This window comes from Solenopsis invicta, chromosome 1, assembly GCF_016802725.1.
Source record: "Solenopsis invicta isolate M01_SB chromosome 1, UNIL_Sinv_3.0, whole genome shotgun sequence".
Taxonomy (NCBI): Eukaryota; Metazoa; Arthropoda; class Insecta; order Hymenoptera; family Formicidae; genus Solenopsis; species Solenopsis invicta.
The window spans coordinates 2,654,992-2,680,791 of record NC_052664.1 but is presented as its reverse complement, the minus strand read 5'-3'; the positions used below and the strand labels follow the sequence as shown (position 1 = coordinate 2,680,791).

The 25,800-nt window shown below is 27.9% G+C and overlaps 1 protein-coding gene across 8 annotated transcripts in view; it reads right to left on the bottom strand.

Moving 5' to 3' along the window:
- Positions 1 to 25,800, bottom strand: part of LOC105197922 (F-BAR domain only protein 2) — a 57,133-nt gene that overhangs the window by 4,498 nt on the left and 26,835 nt on the right. For 5 of the 8 annotated variants that reach the window (XM_011164525.3, XM_011164527.3, XM_039456894.1 and 2 more), the window contains 5 exons: positions 15,077 to 15,176; positions 10,973 to 11,234; positions 9,875 to 10,142; positions 3,599 to 4,079; positions 3,286 to 3,502 (listed from right to left, as the gene is read on the bottom strand). In XM_011164525.3, the coding sequence (XP_011162827.1) occupies positions 3,286 to 3,502; positions 3,599 to 4,079; positions 9,875 to 10,142; positions 10,973 to 11,234; positions 15,077 to 15,176 (1,328 nt within the window). The remainder of the gene's footprint in view (positions 1 to 3,285; positions 3,503 to 3,598; positions 4,080 to 9,874; positions 10,143 to 10,972; positions 11,235 to 15,076; positions 15,177 to 25,800) is intronic. The other 3 variants (XM_011164526.3, XM_026139619.2, XM_026139620.2) reach the window with 1 other exon arrangement.

The window sequence follows — 25,800 nt, the reverse complement described above, 5'->3', positions numbered from 1 at the left end:
TTTATTTCTTTTCAACATTTCTTAAAGAGGTATTCTCGCTGTTTTAAATATAAAAAAAATCGATTATTTCTTTAAGTCATTTTTAATCATTTAAATCTAGACAAAAAGAGCATATTAAAAGTATTAGATGTATAAGTTCAATATTTTTATATCTGACTTTTATATTTGTAACTTTAGTCTAAATTAAAATTTTTTCAACATTCACTTCATCACCATTGTTGAGTATACTTATAATTTCCAACACGTTAACACAAGTTGTAACACGTACCAGTTTACAGAATTCAAATAACTATTTTCAATTTTTGACTTTTGGATTCATCTTTCTACATTAACATTTAGAACAATCTAATGCAATGAAATATGATCTGATATGTTACCCGTTGGACGAAGTTAATGTATTATTGAGGAGGGCTTGATATCAAGTCGAAAAGATCGTTTGTTTAATTATTGCTAATGTGGTCCACCACATTGTAGATTTTTATGTACACAAGAATTTTAATATTGCGAGTATCTTGTGCAGTTCGTTTAAAATAAATATTATTATGCATTTACAACCAGCTTGACTATTGCCCATTTAATTGTTATTAATTTTAAAATTTTGTCCTGTCCTATAGTAATTTAAAAGTGCCAACTCCAAGCTTTAACAGCACTATAATAACTGATGGTCCTGCTAACAATATCTCCAGTACGAGTACCAAAAAACAGTACGAATATTATCCAATAAGGAATATTTAAAGTACTGCATTTTTCTCATATTTCAAGACAAAGTAATGCTATTGAAGCAACAGAAATAATGTTTATTTTGCTCCAAATAAAGATGCTAATAACTCATAAAGTGTACAAAAAATTGTTTCAAAGGTTTCAGAGTAGAGATTTTATTTTGCAGTACGACACAACATTCGACCACAAAGAAGATGAAAAAATTTCGTTTATGCTTTGGACTGGGAAATTCTCCTTGCAAATTTCTCCTAACCTCGTTAAATTATTATCTATTCCGGTCGTCCCAACATCACTTGATTGATATACACTGCTAATCATCAATTCGGTCCCTTTGAATGCAGCTAATACAGGAACAGTCAATTAAACAATTGCCTAGCAAACAGCAAATTACACGTAATACAAATGTTGTAATTTCCCACTCAACAACGTAACTGTTATACATATAACACACTCGTTACATGACAGTTATATTGTTGAGTAAGAAATTATAACCTAGCAAACACCGAGTAACATAATACAAATGTTAATTGTAATTCTCCACTCAACAATGTAACTTACATAACACATTCGTTATATAATGAATTTACTGAGTTATTAGGTCCATGGCAGCGTTTGATTGGCTGAGATTGCTATAATTCGAGGGACTCGATTAATAAACTGCACTATATATTTTAAGATAGTGCCAAGTTTTTTTGCAAGAGTATTTGTCAGCTGCTCGATAGATAGGACAAAATTATAGAAAATAATGGAAACTTTTTCAAACATTAAATTCCAATTTAATTTTTTTGTAAATAAGCTTTAGTTTTTATGAAAAAGCTACTAAATTAATTTATATACCTAATAAAAAACAAATTTTTATTAACGTATAAACTGTTTGCTAAAAAAATTCACCCAATTTTATAAATGGTTTTGGGCTGTCCGCATCTAGTTATCAATAATGTATAATTTTTTTTAGATAATAATGATAAGAAAATATTAAAGAAAATATAGATTTAAATCCTCAAACTCACGCCGAAAATAGTTCTAACCTCCTAATGGTGCCATTTTATTCATTCAATGGTTCATCAGAATGTTCAATATGACAAATATTACGTTCTGCTACAATATAAACATTGTATCGTGTTTTATTAACATACCTATATTCGAGCTTTAAGAAATATTCGCTATAGTGTCCCATTTTACATTACACTGTAACTTTCAAGCCTTATAACTTGGAAATTACTCAATAAAAGGTAATTTACTTATACTGTTTTAGAAAGCTCTTGACACTAAAGTTATTAGATTCTGGAATCAAAAATTAGTTCCATTATAAAAAAATCGGTGTAACCTTGACCTGATCTTGGCGACGCCATCCAAAGTCAAATCACCTTTTTATATTCTCCTTCAAACCCTACAACTTTTGTTTGAAATATTCTTCCATATCTTTTATACTTTACGAGATATTTCAATACAAATGTTAAAATGGGACACCCTGCATATTAGGATTAGTCAAATGAAAAGAAGGCAGACTGTATAACGAGCATTGCGCGGACGTTGGTAATCTTTTTCAGTGTATAAGTATGTATAAATATAGGCACTAAGATCCAGCTACGACCGAAGAAGGCTTTCTTATTATCATTGTGTTGTTACATTATCGATCCAAAAACATATCTCTACTTTAAATTGCGCGCCTCAAATGCGTTGTCATTCATATACGAATATTGCGAGAAGTATCACTGTGCCCCCAGGTGGTAAGACGTCAAGACCGGAGATTCCGAAAGTGCCAGGTTCGAACCTTGGGTGGAGTGTTATTTTTGGCAATAAATTCTTTACAGTTTTTTCAAGGGAAAATGGATATATAGATGCAAATCAGCATCATTTATTATATTAAATTAATTAATGTAATAAAAATCGTGATATTACTAATTCTTATTCGAAATGCTGTGTTACGAGCGGAAAAAAATTCGGCGCACATTCTGGTTGAATTCGAAGAAGTATATAAAATCACACAAATAAATATAGGCACTATAAGATCCAGCTACGACCGAAGACTTTTTTATTATCATTGTGTTGTTACATTATCGAACCAAAAATATATCTCTACCTTTTCGGTGTGTTTATGGACTGCCCTCTATTGGGAATTAGGGGAGAACGGCGCGAATGTTCATCGCTGTGTCATTTGCGCCGTCAAAAAACTGTGTTTTAAGTTCGGAAAAACAATTCAGCGCGTAGTTTGAAGAATTTTGTAAAGGTTTATAAATTCACTTATAAAATTATTAAGCACTAAGAACGGCTTTCGACCGGTATTGCTATCTCTCATTTGTATTAATTTGATAAACTCGCATTTACATTCTGCGCCACTTGTTTGTTCTTTTACACAAATTTTGACTCGTTTAATTACAGTAATTACACAAATAATTTAAGCTACCTACTATTTTGAATACTTATTCATGTTCTAGAAACTCTACGAAAAAAAATCGGTATTTAATATAAAAAATCCATCAAAATAATTAAAAATTAAACAAAAAAAGTGGAAAACCATGTGTCTCGTTATGACACAAAGACCAAACAGAAATGGCCAGGTACCTTAAGATCGGTGTGGGTTGTCTCGCATTTCCAATATGCGACCAATTGAAAGGGGCATGAACCGGCGCCTTCCTTACACTTGATCTGATACTTGAGGATGTCCACGTTGAAATACGAGGCCGAAGGATTCTGTTCAGCTTGCCGCCGTAACAACATAGTTAAGGCACTCATGTTGAATTCGAAGATTGTACTATCGACGGTAGTCTGAGTTGCGTCCCTGCAAGCATACACATTTCGTGATTCCCTCCTCTTTTTTTTATCAAGCAGTTTTCTCTTGATTTAAAAATCCCCATCATTAACTATAGTGACTTACATGCTGATAAGTTGGCTGTTCGGCAGCAATCTCTCCAATTTATTGGTGTTTCTCACGCGAAAGGTCAGCTTAGCAGGACTGGGATTATTTGCCAGAACAGTGACAATACCGGCCGGAAACGAAAGCATCATATCACCGCTTAACTTTACTTGGCACCGGGTCTCGTCCGTGCCACGAAAATAGGAATGCACTATTTCGTGAAACGCCACTGCCAGTGGAATGGTGTCGGCTAGGCCGATCGTGAGCGGGGACGGTCCCCGCGAGGAGCCTACACCCACGCCGGCAGTACGAAACTCCAGGCTAGCGACACTATCAGCGCGGGATATTGTTGCGGGTGACATTCTGCCGCGTGGCGATGGGCCTTCTCCTCGACGCGACGGCGGTCTAGGTATCACAATCGATCCCGTCGGGGTTGAGGACGCGGACTGCTTTGGCGGTAAGGCCGGCGTAATGTCTCCAACTTCCGAAAATAAATCTCCATCTAAACAGAAAAAAACCGTGTTTATTCATTTTATAAATTCTTCTGATTTCTAATTTCTTGAATAGAAAATATTTAAATTAATTTTTATTATACCACACAACACACACATAGTTTATAAGTAGTCGACAACTACTATTATAGACACTATTATAAACACTGCCATATTATTGAATTATAACATTAGATGTAATAATTTTTTATATATAATATTTCAAAATTAGCAAAACAGAAAAAAACATTCCGTTTTTCAATTTTTCTAGACACTTTTTAAAAAAATTCCATAACTAAAGCATGAAAAAAACACTAAACAAAAACAAAAAAATTACTACGTTCTTTATTAATTACAAACAAAAAATATAAAAATAACTAAAAAGTGAAAAATAAAATCTAATTTTTATTACATTTATTAAAACATTTCCCTACAAACGCGTAATATTATTTTTATATTAAATAATATTCTTGATAATATTCCTCTGAATATTAATAAAAAATAGTTATATATTCACTCCTGATTATATTATATGAATATTATACTGACTGTTCTCGCGGGGCAACAAAGAATCAGCTACATACACTCTTACACATAATAACACAACTGGTGGATTTTAGACATGCATTTAAAACCGTGCGAATTCTCGCGTCTGTAATTAGGATAGATTAATGTTACTATTACGGCTGAAGAAGGCCAAGTTAGACCGAAACGTACCATATTCGCAATCTTGTGAGATTTTAATAAATTATTTAAATAACAATCGTTTTGCTCGTTCATGGACTTTAATTATTCTATGATTTATAACACGAGTGTAAAGCCATTGTTGTAAATATTATATAATATGAAGAAATTAATAATATTTAATATAATTTTAGTATTACAATATTTTAAATTATCAAGAATATTATAACTTTTAAATGTAATAATTATAAAGTTTATGAATATTTTACGCATAATTCATATTAATTTTTGGCCATAATAATATTCGTAGCACATTTTCGTAATATTCTATGTACGAATATTAAAGTTATGTACAATGAATATTATGTAAAAACGGACAACACAATACGCACAATAATCCCATAATATTAAAATAATATTAAAAATATTGAATATTTTCGGAATATTATTTTACTGTTAATTTTTAAAATATTCGTATAATATTATAGGAATATTGTGTTTGTAGGTTTTTACAAAACAACACAAAAACTTCAATCTTGCATTTTTGAAAGGAGAAAATACATCATTTATCTATTTCTGCAATTTGTTAAATTGTTAAACATAATTTTGAGTTTTATTTTTAATTCTTTTATTTCATTAAATTGTCTGTATTTTTCTTAAATTTTTCTTTTTTTATTGTATTTAATCTCTTTTATTCCTTTCAATGATTTGGATGAACTTTAACTTAATAGTATTTCTGATAAAAATTTCGTATTTTAATTATCACTTTTTTTCAAAATAATAGTCGAGCACGTGTAAAGGCGTAATCACACCACAGATTATGAGCTCGGTTGCGATTAACAAATTCATATTGATTACACTATAGATTGGCAATACCGGCTTAATTGTTGATATTATCACTGTTTTTTCGTATCGATACAATGTCAAATACACACGACACCAAATTAAAGCATCACCTATTCTGACTCCCAAAAATAAACAAAATTCAAAAGTGTAAAAAATGATCGCAAAAAAATATTGAAAAAAACATTTTAAAGCTTGAAATACAATTTGATAGTGTAATTTACGTTACAAATAAAGATAGAAGTAACAAAAACAAATTAGAAAGATCAGTTTAAATGTTAAGTGATAGATTAATAAAGGTAGAGCTTGAAATCAAGAAAAAAAGTTGTTGTAGAGTTCTCGCCTATTAATTTGCGAAATGATTAACACCTTGATTTTGCAACATCTTGATTTTGCAAAAATCAAGATATTATAGTTTGTTATGTCTGTTAATAACTTTTAGCAAATTGCTCATTGTAAAATTAAAAAATCATAAATATTTGCAATACTTCCTTAAATTATTTTAAAAAATTTTATGTAATAATTTTTAAAATAAAGTTTAAAAATTCAGAATTGCAAGAGTTGGGTAATTAATTAAAAAATTGAAAATTAAATAATAAATTTAAAAAGTTAATGACTTTTAACTTATAAGGAAAGTAATTGAAGTGTCCGCCTCAGATTTAAACAAGCTTTTAGTATGTTGTAGTATAGATAAAAATAAGGGACACGTATTTTTTTTTATACGTGCCCGTTTGCACTTTTAGGGAGTAAAACACTCCTTTAAAGAAAATTGGTTTTTTTCTTTCTAAGCGTATGTCGTCGAAACTATAAGAAATAGAGAAAAATGTTTTAAATAAAAGTTGAATGAGAAAAGTACTTTATAACAGCAAAAAATTTTTGTTTAAAATTTTTTTTTACACTTTCCCCCACTTATTTTTTTCAAAATTTTTGTTTCTCTTTATAAGCAAAATAAAGTTTATTTTATTACGAATTCAACGATATATAATAAAGTTACGATGCGATATTCCCATTTTCCAAAAATAATTGAAAACCTCTCTCTATACGCATGGTACGCGCACCCGTCCGCGCGTTCATGCGCTTCGAAAGTGACTCCTTCCGATTTCGACGTGTCTTTAATATGTTGTACAAATAAAAATAAAGGACACGTATTTTTTTATACGTGCCCTAATGCACTTTTTAGGGTGAGACCCCTTTGAAGAAAATCGGTTTTTTTCTTTCCAAGTGTATCGTCGAACTATAAAAAATAAAAAATAAATGTTCTAATTGAAAGTTAAATAACTCGAAGAATACTTTATAACAGTAATAAAAAAATTTTTTTTAATTTTTTTTTCTATTTTCTCCCAGCACTAACCTATTTTTTTTTTTTTTAATTCTTTCTATAAGCAAAATAAAGCTTATTTTATTATGAATTCAATGGTATATGACAAAGTTATAATGCGACCTTTCCATTTTCCAAAAATAATTAAAAACCATCCCATAACGCATGGTACGCGCACCCGCCTGTGTATTATAGAAGTGTCCCCTTTTGATTTTGACAAACGTTTAATACGTTGTAATACAGATCAAAATACAGGACACGTACTTTTTTTATACGTGCTCTAATGCACTTTTAGGAGGTGAAACACCCCTTTGAAAAAAATCGGTTTTTTTTCGAAGCGTGTATCGTTGAAACTGTAAGAGATAAAGAAAAATGTTCTATTTGAAAGTTAAATGGTTTGAAAAGTACTTTATAATAATGATAAAATTTTTTTTTTACACTTTCCCCTACTACTTATCTACTTTTTTCAAAATTTTTATTTTTTTTTATTTATAAAGAAAATAAAACTTATTTTATTACAAATTCAATGGTATATGACAAAGTTATAATGAGACCTTTCCATTTTCCAAAAATAATTAAAAACCACTCCATAACGCATGGTATCGCCTACCCATCCGTGCGTTCGATATTACTTCATAATAAAACCGATTTGACTTATGTGGCGTTGACCACGCGAAAGAGCACAAAAACAAATCAATCCAATACAATAAATATTGAAATAATTGTTTTATAATAATAATAATAGTAATAATAAAATAATAGTGACTTTTTAAACCACTAAAATTAGTCAAATTTTTTGATAATATGTCACAGTATGTACGAAAAACAAATTATAAAGAAATTATTATTTATTCATAACTTGTTTTTAATTGCAAATATTTTTTTTAGTTACTTCAAAATAAAAGTAACATCAAACTGAAGAATAACAAGAATTACGGTGTTGTAAGACATTAATTTTTTGTGTACAAAATAATAAATATAATAAATATAAGTTAAACATTTATTTACCGGTCTACATGATTCGACTAGAACATTTGTTCTTTTCAGCATTTTACAGACAAAGAGACTTGGTTTACAAAAAATTATTACTCACACATTCCACACCTTTACTGCCAGCTTTATCTAATGCCAGCTTATCAACTAACAACAAGAGAACTAACATAAAACTAATTTAAAAATTAATTAGAAATTTCACTTTTTATACTGCATTTATATAATTCAATTTATGTGTTTATTATATATAAAATTCGATTAGTGTAGAAATATGCATAACGACGCCACTTGGCGCATGCGCTTTCAATCATCTCTTATCTTGAAATTTAATTTTTACGTCTCGGCAGTATTGACCTTAATATGTATACATTCAAGTATTATGTAAATGTCGCAACATAACTTTGTCATATACCATTGAATTCGTAATAAAATAAGCTTTATTTTGCGTATAAAAAATAAAAATAAAAATTTTGAAAAAATAGATAAGTGGTAAAGAAAAGTATACAAAAAATTAAAAAAAATTTTTTTATCACTGTTATAAAGTACTCTTCAAGCCATTTAACTTTCAATTTGAACATTTTTCTCTATCTCTTATAGTTTCGACAATACACGCTTCGGAAAAAAAAAAAAAACTGATTTTCTTCAAAGGGGTATTTTACCCTTAAAAGTGCAAACAAGCACGTATAAAAAAATTCGTGTCCCTTATTTTTATCTGTACAACATATTAAAAGCACGTCGAAATCAGAGAGAGTCACTTCCGTAGCGCACCAATGCGCGAAAGGGTGCGCATACCATGCGCACATAGAGACGTTTTTAATTATTTTTGAAAAATGAGAATATCGCATCGTAACTTTGTCATATACCATTAAATTGGTAATAAAATAAACTTTATTTTGCTTATAAAGAGAAATAAAAATTTTGAAAAAAATGGGTAAATGGTGGGGAAAAGTATTAAAAAATTTAAAAAAAAACATTTTTTTGTTGTTGTTATAAACTCTTCGAAAACTAAAATTGAGATTAGGCACGTAATAAAAAAAACGTGTCCCTTATTTTTATGTGTACTACAACATATTAAAAGCTTGTTTAAATCTAAAGTGGACACTTCGGTTACTTTCTTGTTAGTTCAGTTTTAATAATTTAATTTATAACTTTAACTAAGGTAAATGTACCTTATATGGCTTAGTATCCAATATGTTCTACTTGCTGTTTCTAAATAGCTACATGGCAATTAAACAATTAATGTTAATAAAGACTCTAAAAACTAATTTAAAAAAAAAAAATAAATAAAATAAGGCTAATACTAAAACGCAATTGAAAGAGTGCAACATTACAATAATGTTTAAAGAGTGCAACATTACAATAATAGTAGCGTTTACTCTTTATATATACATAAATGTCTCTTTACGTTAATGATTTATAATGCTGATGATGAAAGAGAATTGAAACTTTTATTTGAAATTATGTATATATATATATATATATATATATATATATATATATATATATATATATATACAAGAATAAATGCTTTTAATTATTGTAATTTTGCACTCTTTCGCGTTTGAGACTCTTATTAGCCTTGTTTTATTTATTTCTTTTATTTTAATTTTATAACCCATTAACTTTACCTTAATTTAGTTAAAAAAATATATAAATTTATCCAACTCTAAGAATTAATATTATAGTAATTTAGTCTTATTTTAGTTAATAATTGATTTCTGATTTTCCCTAACTTCCTCTGACTATTAACAACTCTATATTTGTAATTCGTACTTTAATAATTGTATTTTTCGTATTTACGTATTTGTTTCTAATAAATAAATTTATAATTAACTCAAATAAAAAACAACAAATAAATTTATCGTCATTTGCAAATACAACAAAAATTAATTTATTTACGTGTTTTATAGTGATTTATTTGTTCTTTCCCTGCCAGTCAATAAGCGGATAAATTCGTTAATAAGATACCTGTAAATCGAGTATGAGAATGTGTAGGCGGCGCAGATTGCGGCGGCGGCGGCTGCGGCGGGGTCGGCGATGTGGAAAGTGGCGGTGGGCTCTGCAGCGGGGCATAAGGGTGGCTACCGGTTGGTGTCGACGCGCTCGATGGTGTACTGCTAGGATTGAACAAGTTTAGGCCAAGTAAATCTGAGCTTGGCTTACCTCCTAATTGCTGTGACACTGACTGAGACCTCTTCATGTGATGATCAGAATCAGTATTCGATCCTCTACGTCCCTGTTCGAACACAACGTATCATCAGTAAAACAAAACAAAAATTGTGATATGAGATAAGAAAGAAATTTCTCGTGAAAAAAGCAGATTATGAAAATTATCAATAATATTTTTGTAAAATATTTTGTATATTTTTGTAAAATTTTTGTAAATTTTTTATGTCCCATTTTGTCCCATTTTAATTAATTGTAAATTGGATTTGTTCCATATAGTCGATGAACTTCTGCCTCAATTATTAACAAACCGATGATAAAAATTATGTTGCGTTAATATTTACAAAAATTTACTAAGTTACAATAATTATAATCAAGCTCAAAATATTTAACAATACAAATTTAAAGAGTAAACAAGGTCGAGTCAAGCAATTTTAGAAATTTAATACATTATAAATTTATAATGTATCTACAAAACTGATTTATTAATTAATAAATTTACCACATGTACATGTTTCGGATTTACTTGTCCCTCATCAGTATGTTACAATTCAAAATACTATAATAAATCACGTAATTAATTAAAAGATGCTCATAGAGCAAAAATCCCTCGCGATTATATCACAGTTTTTGTGTTGCTGTAAATATATATTCTGTATGTTATTACATATATGCATTTACAATATTTAATAATTAAATAGATATTATTTTATACGTCTTGATTTTATCAATATCATTTCTATTAATATTATTTCATGACTCAAACTTAAAATCGTGTGACGACAATTACATCAAAACATATCATACTTTTGTTTTCTTTCAAGCTATGGAACTGTTTTGATCGCGACTCGCGATGTATAATGCACGAGAGAAGATTTTTTAGTAAAAAGTACAACTTACTGTTGGTGCAGGTGATAAAGATAAATTTTCCACTGTCGCCCTTAATTCATCCACACTGGCACTCATGGGAGCACCACCGTTGCTGAGAGGCTTTATTTCCACTCGAATCTTACGTTCCCTCTCATCCTCCGAATCGGTATCAGAACTGGAATAGAATCCCTTTTCGTTTTCCCACGGATCCGATTTTGGTCTAATGCAAAAGCCATCCTCGTCCACCTCTGGTGTTGGTGTTTCTGATTTTCTGCTATCTTCTTTGTCCTCCCTATTACGTTCATGACAAACCATTTAAGATAATATACTTTTATAAATTCCAGCAGGCCCAGTGCATTATATAATAACTCTTTCATGCTAGAAGCAAGCCAATAAAATTGTTTTAAATGATACATAAGATAATCGAAATTAACAAATATTAAGTATTCTGTTACACTAATAAGAAGTGTTGTATATAGATTCATCAATACGTTCGTTCTGAACTTTGTCGTCCTTTAACTTTTAAATGTAAATATAAATTTCAGCAAAAATTATAGTAATAGAATAAATAAATAAAATGACAACAAAATATTCCTAATCTAATGTTCACATTCAGCAGAAGTATATATAATTTACACTAAAATCTTGAGGAGATTTCTCTAGTCTTTCACATAATATAAGAACTTGATCAGTTCCAAGAATAAATTTATGATTAACATATACGCAATCTTGAATTTTTCAAATTTGTTAATTGTACAGTTTTTGTTAAATAACTCACTAAAATGGCACTGAAGATAGTTTTAAATAATTTAATCACAAATAAAATATAAGAATTTTGATTAATAACACTCATAATAAAAAATTAAGTTTAAAATACATTTTGAAATTAAACAGTTTCACTGTATTATTTCCGTGCAAGAGTATTAAATATATATGAATGACACAATATTCTTTAAATATAACATGCTAGTGCAAATGTGGCACTAACGCTTGTTACCACATTAAAAAAAATTTCACTGTGGCACAAAAAATAACTTTTAAACATTGACTATTCGTTTCCTAGTTATAGCTTTTTGAGTGCTAAATACAAATTCGCTATCTAAATTGTTTCATCATGTCATAATTTCGAAAAATTTACAATTAAATTTGCAAAAAAAGGGCTATTTTTATATACTTTGTCATATTATAACTACGATATGTGAGGTATTGGAGAAGTTTGACAATCAAAATTAAGTATGCTGTTAGGACTTCCAGCCTTCAAAAGAAATTTGTGATGTCGGTTCTCATTAATAAGATATTCGTGATTATTTACGGAATAAATTGTAGAAAAACTGCAAATTAAATCATTGATTATTTACCAACTAGCTTTCAATTAGGTTCATTTAAACTTGAATTCATGCAAACTTATGTTCCAAATACAATCCAAATGATATAACAAATTTATGATTAACATACGCATTCCTGAAATTTTCAGGTCAGAATTTTTGAGATTACTGAATACAAATCCGATGTCAAAATTGACAAATTCAAAATAGTACATTCAATTATAGCGAATGTCAAAATTCAAAAACTATAAAAAAAACTTAGAAAATATTTTTTAAATCATCGTATTTGTATTCAGCGACCTAAAAAATTCTTAAGTTTAAATAAACATAGTAAAAGGCAAATGATTTAATTTATAGCTGTTCCGCAATTTACTCCATATTTAATCATAAATATCTTATTAATGATAGCAGACACTAAAAATTACTTTATAGGACTGAAAGTCTTAACAATATAATGGATTTTGATTGCAGTCAAACTTCTTCAATACGTCACGTTGGTTCATAGTTATATTGAAATATTAAAAAAATACAAAATAGACCTTTTTCGCAACTTTAATTGTAAATTTCTCAAAATTGTGACGTGATGAAGCAAATAGACAGTTAATTCGTATTCAGCAACCAAAACACTATAAGAAATGATTAGTCTCGTTCTGGTGTTTTTTTTTTTCGTGCCATTGGATTATAAACAATTATTTTTTAATTTCTCCAACATAAATTTTTATCAGAAATTTTTATACAGAAAATGTTGTTAGATAACAAATCAATATTTTTATTGTTTTTTGTCCATAATTATTTTAAAAATGGCAATGCAAAAACTGTATTAAAAAATATGAGGGAAAAGTGATGCAATTCCTTTTTAAGTTGGAGAATCTCTTTAGTTAAATATGTACATCTATTTTCCCATAGCACAGAAAGATTGCAGAAACATTACACATAAATACTTCATTGCAATATTATAACATTATAAAAACGTTGCAAAATGTTGATGTAAACTAATATTGCAATAATAAAATGTCAACTTTTAGAAATATCGTAATACAATATTACAATGCAATATGTATTTAACAATACCTTGTATTATAATGTAGAAATACCAAAAACTATGAAAATAATTATAATTAAATTTGCAGTGAGTTATTAATAATATTGAGACAATGTAAAAGTTCGTGACCAATTAATTATTAAAACTCGAGCAGTAATTTGGCATGCAAAATTTTTTTATTAATCATTTATGTAATCGGCGTTGTTTTTTATTTTTTAATCTTTTCCAAACGTTCTGATTATATACGAATGCCTCAATTATAAAACCTTAGTTTTGCGTTGAAGTGAGGTAAACTTTTTTCTTCTTCCACGATGCAAATTTTTTCCCATTCAAATCAGTGTACAATGATTAAAATAAGTAATAATCCTATCATGTGATATCATACAGGAATATGCTGAATATGATATTCTATTTTAGTTTCTTTAGTTCGCGCAAAGTCTATTTGGAAGTGTGTAGCTTCACGTTGTCGTAATAAAAAACAATTCTCTTATGAATAGCTAGAATTGAACGCTTTTTATTTTTATTATCTTTAAATTGTCTAACTGTTGACAGTACTTGTCAAAATTAATGATTTGACCAACAAAGAGCAGCACAAAATAAATTATTTTTTTGCAATTCTATTAAATAAAAAAATATCTTCTCAAGATGCAAATTAGGTTTTACAATAGATTTTGCACGCCTATCTTCTAGTTTCCAAGTGTGTTTGCATTAAACTTTTTTGTACAAGATCCATTTTTCATCGCCAGTCACAAATCGATCAAAAAATGATTCTTTAATCAGTCAAGCAAAAAATAGCTGCAGAAATTCTACTCGCTTCGATTATATATAATATGTATAATATATAATATGTACTATTATATAAAATGTGTCCTATAATATGTATTAATACATTATCAATAACGTAATTACAAGATATTTATATAATGGTTTCCTTAATTTTTGGCATTAATACATTAAATACTATTGGTATGTATATCCCATAGATTGTTTATGATTTAAATGATGTAATTTAATGTAGTAATTTTTAGAGCATCTTAGAATCACATTAAAAATGTAATACTAGAACTTTGCTATAAACACAAAATAATAAAATTAAATAGTATTTTAGTTGAAAAAATTTGTTAATTGCGGAAAGTGTTACTGCCAATCGTTTTCAAAATTAACGCTATGTAACGAATTACGATAAACACGTGCTGGAATGCAATACAAGATTCTTGTGTACAATACAAAATTGCTTATAAGCTTGATGAATTAGAAAACGAGGCGCGCACATAAATATTCATACATATAGTATCAAAATTTTCGCGTGTTAAAATATTAAGAGTAGGTAAAAAGGCTAATGAGAGTGCTGCGCGGTTATTTTTGCGCGAACTAAGTAGTCAGCTACAAACCAAAATTCATTTATTCATTAACATAATCCGATTATGTCAATGAATAAATGAATTTCGGTCTATTACTGACTACTTGGTTCGCACAAAAATAACTGCCAAAACTCTCATTAGCTTTTTCACCTATTCTTATTGTTTAATCTCGAGAGTCTTTACTAAATTGTTGTTAAAATATTGTTGCAACATTAATAAAATTATATTGCGTTTCATTATATCTATATTTTAACGTTTTAAAACATTGCAATATGTAAGATTGTAATGTCGTTGCAACGTAATTGCAAAGTCCTGTGTAATATAGGTTTTTAGAGTACAAATCGATTCTGCTGATTGTGAAACTGACTCTATGTGCACTAGGTCTGCTGTGTATGCGTGTACTGACAGGTCAGACTTTTCTTCTTTGTTGCTGCTCGTATCGACAAGGTCCTTCTTCTTCTTTGCTTTCTTCTCCTTCCGTTTTTCTCTCCTACTGCGTAAGAACCCTGTTGGTCGTGGATGTCCCAAATGTAGACAATAGAAGACAGAACTGCGATGTATATACTAACTACTTATTAAAAGTATGCTTTATGCAAAATCTTACAGTTACACACCAAATTATGAATTCGTTTCTATCTGCAGAATTAATGCTTACTAATTTCTTATAAATTTACTACAATCAAAAATCTGTGATACAACTAGAAATAAATTTGTTAATTAAATTTTAACATCCATTTTTATCATTTGCCACCGTGGAAATAAAATTTTGCATAAAAAAGAAATATTTATTTGAATACAATGGAAATATTCACAAAAATAATAAAAAATCCAAAGTTGGCATTAAACAAGTATCATAGAATATTGACGATATTTTTACAAACAACACAACTAAATTATAAAAATATATAAAAATGAAAAAGCAAAAAACTACATAATTACTTTACTATCTACACAAATATATATCTACTCGAAAATACAATGTTTAGTTTAAACTGCTGCAATGCTTGTTTTTTTATTTACTTTAAAAAATCACCCTGACGAAAATTTTTCTTTGAAATCTTCATGTCATTTTTCAAATTTCTTTATAAATTTTAACATTTTTTCAAAAAAAATTTTTCAATTTTTTATACGAATTGAAACACTTCCAGAAATACAAAAATAATAAAATATTTTTCTGAATTTTATCAATGTTTAAAATATTCAAATAAGAATATTTAGATCAATTAAACTATTAGACACAGATAGAGTTCCATGTAAAAAAATAATTTTCATATTATGATTTCTGATTGTAATACCCCCACCTAATTATCTCCATCTAATTAATGCAGTCATAATCAGAGTCCAGATCTCGGTGGCGTTTTCTTCCACTTCAAGTGTTGCGCGCCAGAAGTAGGGCCGACTACGCTGGTAGCGGTGTAGCAATCTAGCGTAACAAATACCATCGCGTGTAGCCCTGCTTCTCGCGCGGCGCTCGGAGTAGGGAAAAAACGCCACCGAGATCCGGAACTCTGGTCATAATAAAGTAATGACTGGATTAGTAGTTTGAAAAAAAGAAGGACAATGGCCTAATGCAAAAAAATACAATTAAAAAAAGTATATTCCACATCAAACTAGCCGAAGTAATCTCAAGGTCGCTTCGGCTTGCTTCTCGCCAAAGGTCAGAAAAGTCACTTCTCTCTTTATATGGAACACCAGATAAAGATATTTATGCTAATATAGTATTTAATATACTGTACCGTTAAAAATTTATTTATTTGTATTTGGAAAATCAATTTTGGAAGCTTACCTTCAAAACATAACTTCATCAGTTTATTAAAATATAGGTAAAAAATAAATGCTGCATTATTTTAGTTGTGATTTTTATAATTAAGAGACATAGAACTCCATCGTGTCCATCTGCGTACTATTTGCTTAATCCCATTACAACAAAAATTTCAAAGTAAATATAAGAAAATATGAAAAATGCATCCTTTCTAAGGATCTTTATATGTGAATTCTGGTGTTCTAAAATTTGTTATTGTAAAGAAAATTTTAAAAAATTTTAAAAATATTACAGTATTTAATCAGAAATCTTTATAAATTTAAAATAAATTTAAATATAAAAAAATTTTTTTAAATATAGATATTATAGGAAAAATTTTTCGCCAGGGTACAAATTACTATATTTCAACATTTGTAGTATTTGGATGGACGTTACATATATTTATAAAATTTAATAAGAAATAAAAATTAAAAAATTGACTTTTCAAGTGATGAAAACTTAGCGTTTGAAATAGCATCTACTACAAAATAAATCAATGTATGTTGTATTAACATTTAATGCACACCTTAGAACATTTGTGAGTCCTGTATATTTCTTTCCTTAGAAATATTAAAAATACCTGGGTAAACAACAATTTCCTTAAAAAAATTTAGAATATCTAAAAGATCTATCTAATGCGTTGCCATTTCGATTCGTGAATGTCCTTCATCCAGAATGCCTCGAAAATTTATCCTGAAGTATAAATGATCTAAAGTGTCTCTCGTATATACACATAAACCATATATAAAATATTTGTCTACAGTTAACAAATCCTTTGTTATTTTTATTTTCAACTAGTTCTCGTTTATTGCAGAATTTCACAAACTATTAAAAAAATTAAAATTTAAACGATAATTATTAAATAACGAGAATAGCTATACCGGTTAAAAGCAGATCTTAATAATCAACAATTTTCTAGGTGAATTTACAAACATTCATAAGATTCTCCCAACTCCATGTCACATACTTAAAACACAACTTTTAAAAAAAGATTCAGAAATGTAACATTACAAAAATTAAATTGCTAATCAATTTAGTAATTTTGATGTTTACTAGCATCTACGATCTCCTCCTTACCCAAAAAATTGTAAAGAATTTATTGCAAAAATTATCTAAGCCAAAGTTTGAACATGGATTCCACTACATTCCGTACGAATGTCTTAACCAATTGGACCACCAAGGCACTTGGCAATATTTATCGCAATAACCGATAATGAAATAAACGTCTATTTTAGTAAACATGTATATGATATAAATAAAATTCTAATATAACCGGGAAGTGTATCAAAATATAATTATTAACTGTAATTTTACAAGGAACATTATCTTTGCGTAGAATATTTAAATATTCAAAAGTATTTCGTGTAGTTTAATGTTTTTGTAATACTATGTTGGAACTATGGCGATCGCCCCACGTGCGAGCAAGTTAACTTAATTATCTAGCGACTCTTGATCTACGAGCAAGGCATTGCCTACCGTTGAACTATGTTGAGGATTGACTCAACCATCTATTTATTTTTTATTTATTTGTTCGCGCAAGCCCACTTTTACTTTTTTCTGTAATCACAGCCAAGCGGCATGTTCTTTTCTGTTCGCATCCTTTTATTAATATTCTTTATTATTGTGTTCAACTCTTATCGAGCCTGTACACCCATTAAACTTGTGTAACGCAGTAAAGCTTTATTTAAATCCCTTAAAAATTCTCGTGCATTGTACGTCTTGCCTTCATCAAATATACTATATTAATAAGAAATACATTATTTGTAATGTAAATACAATATACTTTCAATTTGTACCCATTTATACATTTTAAAAGACGTCATTTATTCTTACTGAACAAATTGATTTTTTAGCCGACATTGTAACTATTATTATTCTTGTTTAAAATGTTTAGATGTCAACTTTAAGAAAGTACTTTTTTTAAAGTCATTTTTGTTTCAAAGTAAATTTCAAAATAAATTTTTTTACACAAAAATATAAATTTTTTTTTATCTTGTCGGCTGAAACTGTATATAATATTTATATACAACTTTTTTAAATTATACAAATTATAACAATTATACAAATATTTTCTAGAGATATTAAAGTATATATAAGAATCACTTAATAATTTTTATGTATTTGGAAAAGCGATGACAACGATGGATACGAATGGCCTACACAAATGTCATAAGAGACCGGAAAACGAAGGTGTGCATTAAATGTTAAAAACTAGCATTCCAATATGCATTTCTAATTAACTTCTACTTTCTCTAACGATTCTGACGCGAGTTTCTTTGCTACTGTGTCTAATATTAAGAACAATATCAATTATTTCGATTTAAATTTCGTATACTTAAGGTTTTTTAAAGAAATGTACTTCGTCACGCTAATTTTTAGGTTTTAAGCATTTTTTGAAGGGAAGTAAACATTTTAAAAAATTATTTTTAGTCTTTTATTACTGTTTCACAATTGATTTCTTATTTTTTTGTAAAATATATCAATAATTAGTTAACAATAAATAAATAAGACTTCTCTAAAAAATGTTTTATTTTTATTCTATTATTTTGTTTTCGAGCTCGGAAAAAATATACAAATTAAGTTACCAAGATAAACTGTAAATGTTCTGATTAAAATGATATATTTTTGAGTTTTTAAATTTAATCCTTTCGGAAGTAATCACAAGATCCGGAATCATGATCAATAATGAACCTTGGATCTATTGTTAATAATGGATCTATTGTTAATAAATTATTATTACTATTAATAAATTATTACTTATATTCTTATTTAAAAAACAGGATATCAATTCTCAAACAATAATAAACAATAAAAGGCAAAGATAATTTTTAAAAAATATATAAATATTGGGCGTGTTCAGCAAATTCAACAGTTGAGTGAGCACTCGTTGTTATTAGAGTATTCTTCTAGATCTAAAAGTCAAATTGATCTAAAAAAATATCTTAATATGTTGAGTTTGCTGAATGCATTTATTTATCTACTTTCCCAAAAAAATTTCTAAAACCTAAAAGAAATCAGCGCGACAAAGTAAAAATCTCATTTTAATTCTGACGTTATAAAGAATTCAATTTTTTTACAGGTTTCGATTAAATGCATATCAACATTTTGTAAAATAACGACTAACATAAGTAAATACCCACGTCAAACAAAAAATGCAAGATGATAAAATCAACAAAATATAAAGAAAAGAAAATTCAGTGGTAGAATGGAACACATCGCATTAGTAGAAATATAAAGATATCCCACGCACCATCACCAAAGTCCTACAGTCTCCGCATAGCGTCTACTCTCTTCTTAAATTGTTTTTCTAACAATTACTAAACCTATATCGACACTATAACAAACGCATTTCGTTTTGCACATTCTTATTCGTGCCTCTCTTTGGAAGATTGTATACGCAGAGAGGCGTATCCTTTGCAAGTCAATCTAACGTTGCATGCAACAATAGTTTCAAACTATTAAATGAATAAATATTTAAAAATGGAGAGAGAGGAAGAAATATTCTATAATCTATCAATATTCAAAATAAATGTAAATGCTATGGAAGATGGAAGGGGAATAATATTATTGACGAATAATAATAATGGGTTTCAGAATCATATCACACTATTGGAAAAGAGAGAGAAAAAATATTTCCACACTTTCAGAAAATAAATGTAAGTGTAAAGGCGTGAGCCATGCAAATTAAAAATTTCATAAAAACGGCTCACCTGAGGCTCCATCAGTAGCCAACCACACTCTTGTATCTCAACATTATTCAAGTCCAACTCCCTTTAGTTTAATCATAGTTTAGTCTTTTTATCTCATGTTTTTTTAACTCATTGAAACAATATTACAGAAATAAAATGAACTTTTGAAATGGAATTATACGCTGCAACTCGTGTAAATACAAATCTATTTGGGATGACCATTAGTAATGGGTGCTAGCATTTGGACCACTTGAGACATGGTGAAGATGTTAGATATACAGGGTGCTCTGAATTTAAATGTCAAAACTTTGAAAACTTATGGGAATCAATAAATTGAGAAAAAAGCCCTTTAAATTTTTGCTCGTTTTTACTTCGTTTTGAAAAAAATAGAAAAATTAAAATGTTTCTACTTTTTTCATTTATTTATTTACTTACACTGACAAGGGGAGCACCAGACATAGCCCTCTCTAATGTAACAGAATTTTGTATATGTAATAGTTTATCCCTTATACTAATTCGTGCTAAAATAATATTCGTCACTCATTCGTAAGAAAAATGCATTTGTATATTTACATGTTGACAATGTATCGATCGGTAAGAACAAGCGGCGTGACAAAATAAAATACCTGACTACAGTGCTGCAAATCGCTAGTTCGAATCTTATTTTTACAATTTTTTTTCACCTGTAGCGTATTATTGTGTAGGCGTATCTTTCAATATACTACTTAAAAAATTAATGTTTTTATTACATTTAAAAATTATATATTAATTTATTTATTTAATATACTTTGAATATTGTTATTAAAATTTATGTAATTTTAAGTTGTGTTATGCAATTTACATCTTATAATACAAGTAAAAAAAAAGAAAACTGAAAGAAAATTCAATTTTTTATTATGTTTGCAACTCATAAAATTTTCATTATTAAAAACAAAATCTATTATTCGCCTATTATTTCTCAAAATCAGTTTTGACAAATTACATACTTTCGAAATTTGTTACGATAAAAATAAAAATCGTGGCAAAAGCAAAAAGTAAATTTTTCAGATAAAATATTAAAAGATACACAATAACATACTGCAATGCGGATAAAAAAAAATTGTAAAAATAACAAAAAGTAATATGGCGAATACCAGTCAAGCGCGGTAAACGGTGTGCAATAAATGGCAATCTCAAATAAATTGTAATCATGAGTAATTTTATTGAAATCTACAAGTCACATGATACGCTATAAATATACGCAAATTACTGAAGGACTTTTTTCTTGTTATTAATTTATCGATTTTCTATTGCTTTCAAAGTTTTGACATTTAAATTCGGAACATTATGTATACAAATGCTTGGTATAACCCATCCATGTACTTGTTTTTGATTTTGAGAGAAAAAAAAATAAATGAAAAAGCACAAGTAAAGCTATGTTAAACACATCTATTGAAATATGTATTTGTAGAAACCACACAACATTATTTTTAATCTTAAATCTTTCACGCATAATTGTAAAAATTATATATTAAAAAATATATATACAAAGTTCGAAGTTCTGTTGATTTTATAATGAATCACACTCGTTGAATATAAAAACTTTATTGAGAAAGAGAGAAAGAGAAAGAAAAAGAGAGAAATTATCTTATCGTGGTTGTAAGACAATTAATGTGAATCGTGTGTATCGCCATAATTGAATATATATTTCCACAGAGAGGATTGTTAGAAAAACAATTTATAGGTAAAACTTTATGAAAGTATGAAATTAATTAGACTTCGATATATATTTCTAATGCTAAATATGCCTAGGTTCTATACAAGCGTCTTTTAATGTTAGTAAAACGTTAACGAAAAATATTTCTTCTTTTAATACAAAATATTTTTTGTAAATCCTAGATCCATTTTAAAGGGGCTTTCCAATCTTTTCATAATATAAGTACTTAATCAAATTATGACAAAATAAATTTATAGTTATAGTTATAAGCATTCTAAAACTTTTTTGATTAAAATAATATTTTTCAAAAAAGTTCTAAGTAATTTAATCGCAAATAAAATAAAAGAATTTTGAGACACCATATTAAGAATAGAATTTACAAAACATTTGGAAATTAAAAAAATAAAATTTTACTCTATCATTTTCATGTCAAAAATGTTCAAGAGTTGGATAAGTTATTTTCTTAAACTAAATTAAAGTTAATAGCTTATAAAATTAATTTAGTTACGTTAAAATTTGCATAAGCAAAACACAATTTTAGTTAAAAATCTCATCAAAATTAAATTAATTTAAATTAAAAGTTAATTTTGAAAAGCATTATTTATATTAAATTAGAATATCGTAATTATTTAACATTAGATTAATCTAAAATTTAAATATAAATATATTTGCAATATTTATCATATAAATTGAATACTTTATATATAAACTGAATTTATATGAAATAACAAAAATATGTTTTCTTTATATTAAAATATACTTTCTTTTTTTACATAAAAATGTTTTTATAACTAAAAAATTAATAAATCAAAGTGTTTTAATGTTTTAAAAATAACCAGTTACATTATTCAATTTTTAATTTTTTAACAATTTTACTAATTACTACCAAATTCTGTATATTATACAATTTTTAAATAACGTTATACTATTAAAAATCTAGCAACGTCTTTTGTTATCACATTTAAGAAGGTTCTACCGTTAATTCCTAGTCAATAAACAGTTTATTCTAAAAATTATATAAAACAATTAAAATAATTTAAAAACATTATCAACCATATCTAATCTGCTAATGTCGTTATACGTAATCATAGTTAACTTTATGTTATTAAATATTTTTAAAATGTCAAAATAAAAGTTATCACACTTATTTGATGTAAGTATGAATCATTAAGTATGAAACTTTACACTTGTGAATATCTTGATATCTTGATGATGACCAGTTATTTCTCATTATCAGATTTTTAACTCTAGTTCGCCATATCCTGATCCAGTGAATTCCTGAAGTATAATCTCGTTTCACAATTACTTTTTCCTGTATATTGTTAAAAATGTAATTATTTCAAATTATTCTCTCGCTGAGCCATCATTGATTCAGACAATTTTTCCTATTTTACCAATTCTACTTTAAAAATCATAATTTTGTTATATATTTATTATATAACTAATTATCCATTTTGCCTCGAAACATTTCAATTTCATAAAAAATAATGATGTCAAAATGTATATTTGGCATTGATAGTTATACGTGCAATACTATCACATTATCATTACACGATGTCGATTTGACAAAAATTCTTGCTTTTCTTCATCAAAAAATACAAATTTCTCTCAAATTATACGGTCAAATTAATTAAAACTTTATCAGAACAAACTTTAATGTTTCATATTATGTTGTTATAATTTTTCAATTCCTGCAAATGTTCTCAATTTAGAGAAAATATCTACAGAATAAAAGATTTGCTTTAAGAAATATATTTGTAATGTAAAAACCCATATATTTAGAATTAAACATCTTCTAAACGGTAAAAATCAATAAAATTTTTTTCTAATTATTGTTGATATAATTATATGATATTATTTCCTATTATATATAATAGGTGATAAACTTAGTATCCGCCGTTCACAGAAATGGCAGCTGCAAAAGTAGTGAGCTGAAGCTGATTGTCTTTCAAAGGTTAGATATCTATCAATAAAATTCAGTGTGCAAAGGTTAATTGTTGTAAAAACAGATATTTTTTAATCAATTTAAAATGACTCGTGATAAAGTTTTTTCGACATATACTTCAATATTTTGATCTAAAAAAAAGGACAATTAAAACATTAATTTCTAAAACTTATGGTAAACAAGCTACATAAAAAAAAAAACATGTAGAGAGACTGATTTAAAAACGATTTAGAAGTGCTTTCATGTGGAAGATAAAAAACGTTCAATAAAAAGTTTCAGGACACCAAATTGCAAGCACTATTAAATGAAAATCCAACTCAAACACTCAAAGAATTATTAAAAGTGTTAAATGTTACTTCTACGGCTGTTGCTAAATGTTATAAATAGCCAATAATCGACACAAAGTGATTCTTTTGAATGCGCGACCACATGCAAGAACCGTGAAAAAAACACTGTTAAAGCTTAAGAGGGGAAAGTCATGTAATCGACCAAAAAAAAATTGATTTTCATAATTTTTTTGCGGCACAAGACTTTTAATGAACTGTCCATAAGTTTTCTCACATATTTCTTATAATTCGTAGAAGTAGAAAAACATTTGTTAAACAAAATTAGTTCAAACATGGCGGCGTAATAACGCTCGCTCTCCAAGGTCTGCTTTTCGAGGGTGTCAAATAGCATGCAATGCAGTACTTCTTTATCTCATCCTGAAATAAAAAATCAAAGGAATTTGTCTTTTTAATAAAATTGCACACCTGAAAAGCTAAACTCCGATAATAAAAAGTACTAAAATAAAAATTCAGTGTGCAAAGGTTAACTGTTGTAAAAACAGATATTTTTTAATCGATTTAAAATAACTCGTGATAAAGTTTTTTCGACATATACTTCACTATTTTGATCTAAAGAAAAGTGCAATTAAAACATTGATTTCTAAACCTTATGGTAAACAAGCTACGCAGTTTTGAAAAAAATGTCAAATTTTCGCATAAAATTTTCATTTTTATCATGTAAAAAAAAAATAGTTTGAATAGTTATTCTTGCAAGTTTTATTAGCTCGTCAGGTGGAGAATTTAGTGAAAAATAAACATACACCGTCTTAGTTATTTTGATTAAATATTTTTTGAGTTATATTGCACGCCATCTCGAAAGACATAGTTTCCAGGAAAACGCGTTTAAAGTTTGAAACGCGCGTGACTATCTATTGAACGCGCACGTATAAACTTGTCTGTAGGATCATTAATATGTCGATCTCCAATATGAAGACTTGAAATTTGAATTCTTGAAATGTTTTAGTACATATATATGCAATAAAAAAAATTTTTTTAAATTGATTTTTACATGACCTTCCCCTCTTAAGTGGGAAGTTCTCCTGCGGCTAATTCTCCAGATTTTGTCCTATCGAATTACCACCTTCTCCGACTGATGCAATATGCACCGCCGATACATTGCTCCAATTACGAATAAATCCAAAAATGAGTAGATGATTGGCTTGCTTTGAAAGACAGCTCATTCTATCGTCGCGGAATACAACTTTTGTTAGAATGATAAGAAAAAGTAATAGAAAACGATAGAAAATATTTTGATTAATGTATTAATTCATAGTTCTATTATAATAAATTCACTTTTCAAGCAAAGAAAACGGCGAAAACTAAGTTTATTTAAATTTAACAACTAAAATAATGATTTGCCTATATTTGATTAAATGCTAGAATTTAGAACACTAGAACCTCCTTAAGTCACAAACAATATTTTTCAGTTTTTTTAACAAGTCATTATTAATATACATATGTATAATGTAGTATAAAATATACAGGGTGTATAAAAAGTGTGGAAATCCCTAAATATTTCCGTTCCCTTACATTTTACAAGAAAATGTTTTAGACAAAAGTTGTAGGGTTTCAAAAGATCTATTTACTGATCTTATCAGTTTGACCTTAGATGGCGTCGCCAAAAGTCACATCAAAATCACATTAACTTTTTTAAATAGAACACCCTAGGTTTG